Here is an 8,287-nt window from a genome sequence, read left to right as displayed (position 1 = left end):
GAGGCTCTGGGCTGTTTGCGCGTGCTGTGCTGGTAATGGCGGCCGCCAGGAAGCCTTTGGAGTTCCATGCCAAGCGGCCCTGGGGCGGAGAGGAGGCGGTAGAAGATCCGGACGAGGACAGCGAAGAGGATAACGATGAAGCCGAAAATGGGTTCTCTCTGGAGGAAGTATTACGGCTTGGAGGCACCAAGGTAATGGCCTCGGACTCAGACAAGGGGACAGAGGCGCCCGGGGTGGTCTCGCAAGTGATCCGGCGAGTGGCGTGGGAGGGTGTCCTGAACCCTGATTCCAGCTTCGAAACTGTGTTGTGCCCTTCCTGCACTTCTTTTCTACTGCTCTCTACGAGAGAAGAGTGCTTTAGAATTGAACGTGTTTACGCTATGGCCTTTCTTAGGATGTAGGTCACTCATTTTCACTGATGGATAATTGGCACTCCATAAGGTCAGAGAGGACTGACCTTTTTTGGGTCCTGACATCGTGGCATCAGTGTTCTGTACTCCAGTGCGGTTGGAACGTTAACTTCTGTCCTCACGGAATACATGCACGTGTTTACTGTGCGCTCTAGAAGCCTTCTGCGCTCTCGGAATTTACATCCTAATTAAGGAAAAGAAACAGTAACCAACTTTTGAATGCATAGAACGTCGGATGCTGAGTAGTGCCACGGAGAAAAAGAAAATCAGAAAAGAGGGTAATTAGTGGGAAGGGCGTAACAGTTTCACATGAGGTGATCGGGGAACTCATCACGGAGATGTTTAGGCATAAAACTAGGAAAGAAAGGAGTGAGCCATGCTGCTCTCTGAACTACAAAAATGTCAAGTGTAGCTGAGGCCCAGTGAGGTAAGGAGAGAGTGTAAAAAATGAAGTAAGAAAGGTAAGAATGTAGGCCTGTCCCTGGGTTTGATGGAAAACCTTAAAAGGTTTGGAGCAAATACCTGGCAGAATTTAGCTTATTTTTTTAGTAAATGTTTGAGACTATAGCTTGGGGAGGGGGAGACATGGGGGTAGGAGAAATGCACTTTACAGGGGCAGATTCACAATTTTCCCTGTACTTAATTTTTGAATATATAATATTTCCGATGTTACAAAAAGGTTCTCTTAAAAAGGAGGAGTACACGGTAAAAAGTCGTCTTTCCCGCTTTTATGTCCAGCCATGCAATTTCCTTTCCATTATTTTTATGTGTCTTGGATATCTTCCAAGCAAACACACAACACAGGTTCTTTTTTACACAAAAGATACCATATTGTATAATATTTTGTGTGTGGTTTTTTTTTCTTGCTGCCTTGAAGATTTTTCCCTATCAGTATATGCAGTTGTGTCACTGCTTTTATTGGTTTTATGCCTGCATAAATCGTTGTTTAATCTGTCTAACCAGCCATTTATTGTGGGTTGTCAACTTTTTGCTATCTTAAATAATGCTTCAGTGAATACCTTGAAAATAAATCCTTTCCCACATTGTAAGTGTTATGTATAACCCAAATTGATAGAAATGGAACTGCTGGATCAAAGGAAGTGTGTCTTGTATTTTGATTTGAAGGTAGCAAATTGCTCTCTGTAGAGGTTGTGCTAGTTTGCATTTCCATCAACCATGTAGGAAAATGCCTGTTCCTCACACTCTCCCCAGCACCAGCTGTCATAATTTTATCTTTGCTCATCTGACACATTAAAAAATCGTGGTGGTTTTAAATCCTGTTTTTCTTTTAATGTTTTATTCATTTTGGGGAGAGAGTGCACACAAGCAGGGTAGAGGCAGAAAGGGAGACAGGATCTGAAGCAGGCTGTATGCTAACAGTACAGATTCATTTGACATGGGGCTCGAATCCATGAACCGTGAAACCATGACCTGAGCCAAAGCCAGATACCCAACAAACTGAGCCACCCAGGCACCCCATAATTTGGATTTTTCTTAATGTCAGTGAGGTTGAGCATCCTTTCATATTTTGAAAAAAATACACTTTTCTCTGTGAACCATTTGTTTATATCCTTTGCAAATCTTTCTTTTTGGTTGTCACTTCCTTAATTGACATGTAGGAACTTGTGTATTAAATATTAAGCCCAATTACTTTGATGTCAGTTGCCATTACTTTTTTCCCCGTATTTGTGTTTTGACTTTTGCATGTTTTCTGTGAATGACAATCATACCCATCTTTGCCTTTAAAGGCCTGCAGTGTATGTCAGATTTGGAAAGATTTTCTCTACTCTGAAATTATTTGAATTACAGTGTGCATCCTCCTGTTTATGGTTTTATTTTTCACATAAATCTTTAATTCATCAAGTATTTATTTGGTTGTGGGGTGGGAGCCCAGGCAATACCATGGTAATTGAATTTAATTGCTTTTGAAGATACAGATTTCAAATTAACTTTTGAAACTTACCTAAACTGTTGGATTTGTAATTTAAACTTTCTTCTGTTTTAATGCAGCAAGATTACCTTATGCTGGCTACCTTGGATGAAAATGAGGAAGTGGTGGATGGAGGCAAAAAAGGAGCAATTGACGACCTTCAGCAAGGTGAATTAGAAGCATTTATTCAAAATCTTAGTTTGGCCAAGTATGCAAAAGCTTTCTTAGTTGAAGAAGATGAACCAGCTAAAAAAGAAAATGCCAGCAAAAAAGCAAGCGAATTTAAAGTAGATAAAAAAAAGCAAAACGCAGCAGAAAGTGAAAGGACATCACTCGGTAAGGTGAAGAATAAGAAGAGGTCAGAACAGCATTCTGGTGAGAACAACAGTGCCACACCAAAAGTTAAGAAAGATAAACAACAGGACATCTTTGAATTTTGTGAGAGACAGACATTGTTGCTCAAGCCTGGAGGCAAATGGTATGATCTAGAATACAGCAACGAGTATTCTTTGGAACCCCAGCCTCGGGATGTTGTGTCTCAGTACAAAACCTTAGCTCAGAAATTGTATGAGCATGAAATCAACTTATTCAAAAATAAGACAAATAATCAAAAGGGAGCTGCTTCTACCTGGATGAAGGCAATTGTGTCGTCAGGGACACTAGGTGACAGGATGGCAGCCATGATTCTTCTTATTCAGGATGATGCTATTCACACACTGCAGTTTGTAGAAACTCTTGTGAGCCTTGTTAAAAAGAAGGGTAGCAAACAGCAGTGCCTCATGGCTTTGGATACTTTCAAAGAGTTACTGATTACAGACCTTTTGCCAGACAGTCGGAAACTACGGATTTTCAGCCAGCATCCTTTCAACAAACTGGAACAGTTGTCCAGTGGCAACAAGGACTCAAGAGATAGAAGGCTGATATTATGGTATTTTGAACACCAGCTGAAACATTTAGTGGCTGAATTTGTGCAGGTCTTAGAAACTTTAAGTCATGATTCATTAGTGGCCACTAAAACTCGAGCCCTTGTGGTAGCTCATGAACTTCTCTGCAACAAACCAGAGGAAGAAAAGGCTCTTCTTGTGCAGGTGGTAAATAAACTGGGAGATCCTCAGAACAGAATAGCCACAAAAGCCTCCCATCTGTTAGAGACCTTGCTTTCTAAACATCCAAATATGAAAGGAGTTGTATGTGGTGAAGTAGAAAGACTGCTCTTTCGCTCAAATATCAGCTCCAAAGCCCAATATTATGCAATTTGCTTTTTAAATCAAATGGTCCTTTCCCATGAAGAAAGTGAATTAGCTAACAAATTAATTACTCTTTATTTTTGTTTTTTTCGGACTTGTATCAAGAAAAAAGATATTGAATCAAAAATGCTTAGTGCCCTTTTAACAGGAGTAAATAGAGCATACCCTTATGCCCAGACTGGTGATGACAAAGTGAGGGAGCAGGTTGACACGCTCTTTAAAGTGCTACATGTTGTGAATTTTAATACCAGTGTCCAGGCTTTAATGTTGCTTTTTCAAGTAATGAATTCTCAGCAGACAATATCAGATCGATATTATGCAGCACTATATAGGTAAGTACATACCATTAATAACATGATTTAATAATAATGTGATTTAATATATAGCACCTACTGTGCCCCACTTTGGGGAAAAAGACTTAGAAAACTGGATTTTGGGTCCCCCTCCTCAGCAACTTGCTAATCACCGACTTTGAGTAAGTCACTTAATCTTTGTTTCCTTCTTGGAAAACTGTTAAATGTTTTGCATACATTACTTTTTGTTTTAAGAAGTTGTTAAAATTCATAAGAATACCCTCCCCAAAGAAAGCATCCATATTCTACCACCTAATATTTCAACTTTAACATTTTGCTATATTTGTTTTAAATCTTTCAAATATTAAAAAATTAGAACTGCTGGGGCACCTGAGTAGCTCAGTCTGTTAAGTATCCTGCTCTTGGTTTTGGCTCAGGTCATGATCTTGTGGTTCATTGAGATCAAGCCCCATGTCAGGCTCTGTGCTGACAGGGAGGAACCTGCTTGGGATTCTCTCTGCCCCTCCCCAGTTCACATGCATACCCTCTCTGTCTCAAAAATAAACTGTAAAAAATAAAGGAAATTTAAAAAATTAGAACTGCAGTTAAAATTTCCCACCACCCCCATCCTCAGCCCTATATTTCTTCCCCCTGCCCTTCACACAGCCATTTAGTAATTCATTCAACAGGAATTTTTTTGTTTTTTGAGTGACATCTATATGCTGGACACTGTTATAAGTGCTCCAGCTATAGCACTGGACAAAATTCCTACCCCTAGAGGTGCTTACGTTTATAATGGGGAAGACAGATAGTACATAAGAAAGTCCGTTAGGGAGGGTTAGGGTTGCATTTTTGGAATTTTTTAGTTATTAGAATTAAGATTTTGTTTACTGAATTTTGCAATTGTCCTGACACCTATTGAGGGATGGTATTTTGAGCAGTGTATAAACAAACACTTTGGAACTGTTCAAGTATACCAACAAGCTATATGTTCCTTTTTTTTTTTTTTTTTTTCTTTTTAGAGAAAAAGTGTGAGTGGGGGAGCAGGGCAGAGAGAAGGAGAGACAGAAACTTAAGGAGGCTCGACACCCAGCACGGAGCCTGACGCATGGCTCAGTCCTGCGACCCTGGGATTAGGACCTGAACTGAAATCAAGAGTCGGACACTTAACCGACTGAGCCATCCAGGCACCCCTATGTTCCTTTCTAATTCATTTTACTAATTTTACATACATGTATTTTATAAGAAATACAATGTGCTAATTAATATTTTGAACTTAAGACCCAGTGCCTGGCTTTGAGTCCCAGCCATTAGTTTGCTGTGTAACTTTGGACAAATTACTTAATCCTCTTTAAAACCCTGTTGGTAAACATGATTGATCCCATTTTACTGTGGCCCAGTTTGTCTGTAAAATGGAAAGGAGTGCACCTCTCCTGTAGGGTTAATTGTTCTAAAATTTCCCAAGGTTACATAGCTAAAAAATGACAGAACTGGGGCTTTATTGAATCCATGTATATGTTAACCCATGTTGTGTTTAATAATGCCTCATATACAATAAGTGCTCTGCAAGTGTTGGCTGCTATTGTTATTAATGTTACTCACATGAATTTCTTCCCTTTAACACCTCTCCAGTCTGTGAGGTACAGTGATTTGTGCAAAATCACACAGACATGACAAGGCCAACTGAGATGGCAAATCCTGGACTTCGAGCTCTGGGAATTCATAATGTTGCACGGTACTGACTGCACTGGTAAACTAAAGAAAATCTAGGAGTCCTTTCCATAACTCCTAACAGTCTATAATTTTTTTAAGTAATAAAAACTTCTTTACTTGGGAAAGAGTTCCAGGACTGAAAATGTAGAGGTTTCAGGGTCCTAGGGGTTTTTTTTTTGTAACTTTTGATGGTCACAAGAACCTTTTGGACAACATTTAGAGTCTATTTGAAACATACTTTTCTAATATCCATTTACTATCTCAGTGTTTAACACAACAGTCTAATATCTGAGGAGTACATTCGTAAATTCTTTAAATTATTGCTTGCCAGGAGCTCTCACAGATGTATCTCCTCAAAGGGCATCTAAGCCTTCTTATAGTATTTTATTTAAGCAGAATTCCCTAGAAACAAAAATTCCCTAATATTATTTGAAGGATAAAGGAAACAGATGATTTCGTTTACAAAAATAGGATTTATCAAAAACTTCCAGAGCATGTTCTCTGCCAAGTGGTGGGGACACACCTATCTAAACTCTCAAGTGTTTTAAAAAATGAGTCATAAAACAGATGGAAATACTGACAATTTTAAATGTGCAGAGAGAAAATTGAATATCAAAGATTAGATAATATAGGAGATCTCAGAATATCACCAGAATTACAGAACTGACAAATGGGGAAAACTGGGATGCAGAGCAATATGAAAATGTATCACAAGATGAAATATTTCCATCTCTAGTATTAACGGGAAAAAGTTAATAGAAGTGCTTAGAATAAGAAGTAATACTGCACATGAGCATATACCAAGGATTGTGTTAATTCTGGATATCCTAATGTCTGAAGCATCTCTAGGATTCAGCAACTAGGATAAAGACAATTTTAAAAGTATCATGTTCGGTTTTCTACTCTACATGTGTGTTTTTCATTAGAAATATGTCGAGGCTGCCTCTGGTCCCCAGGTAGGAGGTAGTACTACAAGGATAGGAAGAGCCCTGGTCTAGTCCACTGCTTTCATAAGTAGTTTTCATTATTTGGTTTTGGATTAGCCTTTCATGTACGGTTTTGTATCCATATAAAAATTAGGCTGTTATCCTAGAGAATGGAGAAACACTTGGAAAAGAAACCCACAAAAAGCCTCTTTCTCCTGTGATAACTCCCGCCGCCCCCCCCCCCCACCCCACCCCCCCAAGATCATCATTCTTTCTGTTTTGGTCATTGACTTCCATTTTACCAGAAACGGTCTCTTGTTGTAAAATAAACAGGAAGGTTATCCCTAACTAAGATGAGGTTAGCAGCTGCCTCTGCTGCTGGTTGTGGAGGTATTTTATGAATAAATATTTGATCTTGTTTTTGTTTTATAGGAAGATGTTGGATCCAGGGTTGATGTTGTGTTCTAAGCAAGCCATGTTTCTTAATCTTGTCTACAAGTCTCTGAAAGCGGACATCGTGTTGCGCAGGGTCAAGGCTTTTGTGAAGAGGTTACTCCAAGTTACTTGCGAACAGATGCCACCATTCATATGTGGAGCTTTATATCTTGTGTCGGAGATCCTTAAAGCAAAACCAGGTTTAAGAAGCCAACTAGATGATCATCCGGTATATTTCACAACTGCTTTTTAAATCGAGTGGGTTCTGAAATATATTGGTATTTTCTTCTTTGCTTCAATAACTTAGTTCTCTGGAACATGAACAAGTGTGAGTCCTGGATTTGGACAGACCTAGATTTTAATCCCAGGTGTACAGTTTACTAGGTGGGCATGTTGCTTGATCCCTTTACTCATAATAAACTGTACTAAACTAACATTATATGAGGTGGTTACAGATAGTTACAGAGCTAGATCTCTTAAACCTGTTTCCTTGGTTGTGAAATGGACATATCAGCACCTACTTCATAGGGTTATTTATAACATGTCAGAAATTTGAGGGCTGAATGTTTTCATGTAAAAAAAAGAAACAAAAAAAATCCCCAAAGTCTTCAGGGAATTGTGGCTGAAAACTTAATTCCTTTTACATTTAGGAAAAAGAACATGGAATCCTCTCATTATCAATTTGATTGATGGAACTTTCATGTTTCACCATTATTGCAATAAGTGGATCTTCTTCAGAACTCCCTCACTTAACTAAATACAGACTTTCAGCTGATTAATGTAGATTTATTAAACCATTGTTTTAGGAGTCTGATGAAGAGAATTTTATTGACATAGGAGATGATGAAGACACAGAACAATTCACTGATGCAGATAAAGAAACAGATACAGTAAAAAAAGCTGAGATAGAAGAAACTGTGTCTGACGGACCTGTGGGGACAAAAAAATCAGAGTCTGCTTCTTGGGTGCACTTTGATAATTTGAAAGGTGAGTTTCTTAATCTTCAAATTTTTCTCTTGAACTTTTAAACCAGGGAATTGGATTCCCCTTTGATCTTAATAGAAATTAATAGTATACCATTTTAGAAGACCTCAGTATTTTTTTTTTTTTTTCAACGTTTATTTATTTTTGGGACAGAGAGAGAGAGAGAGAGACAGAGCATGAACGGGGGAGGGGCAGAGAGAGAGGGAGACACAGAATCGGAAACAGGCTCCAGGCTCTGAGCCATCAGCCCAGAGCCTGACGCGGGGCTCGAACTCACGGACCGCGAGATCGTGACCTGGCTGAAGTCGGACGCTTAACCGACTGCGCCACCCAGGCGCCCCTAATGTTT

At 39.2% G+C, this 8,287-nt stretch overlaps 2 protein-coding genes across 2 annotated transcripts in view; one reads left to right on the top strand and one right to left on the bottom strand.

The window, feature by feature from the left end:
- The first annotated feature begins 8 nt into the window (after positions 1-8).
- The window catches only part of CEBPZ (CCAAT enhancer binding protein zeta), a 24,494-nt gene continuing 16,215 nt past the window's right edge, over positions 9-8,287 (top strand). Inside the window, exons 1-4 of the mRNA XM_040496516.1 lie at positions 9-191; positions 2,421-3,919; positions 6,952-7,183; positions 7,761-7,941. Of these exons, the coding sequence (XP_040352450.1) occupies positions 36-191; positions 2,421-3,919; positions 6,952-7,183; positions 7,761-7,941 (2,068 nt within the window). The 5' untranslated portion in view covers positions 9-35. The remainder of the gene's footprint in view (positions 192-2,420; positions 3,920-6,951; positions 7,184-7,760; positions 7,942-8,287) is intronic.
- Positions 7,720-8,287, bottom strand: part of CEBPZOS (CEBPZ opposite strand) — a 21,098-nt gene continuing 20,530 nt past the window's right edge. Inside the window, exon 5 of the transcript XR_005797256.1 lies at positions 7,720-7,884. The gene's annotated coding sequence lies outside the window, so the exon portion shown is untranslated. The remainder of the gene's footprint in view (positions 7,885-8,287) is intronic.

This window comes from Herpailurus yagouaroundi, unplaced genomic scaffold (genome assembly GCF_014898765.1).
Source record: "Herpailurus yagouaroundi ecotype Mexico unplaced genomic scaffold, PumYag 188, whole genome shotgun sequence".
NCBI lineage: Eukaryota > Metazoa > Chordata > Mammalia > Carnivora > Felidae > Herpailurus > Herpailurus yagouaroundi.
Note: the sequence above shows the minus strand (reverse complement) of the source record. Positions and strands in the feature narration are given on the sequence as shown.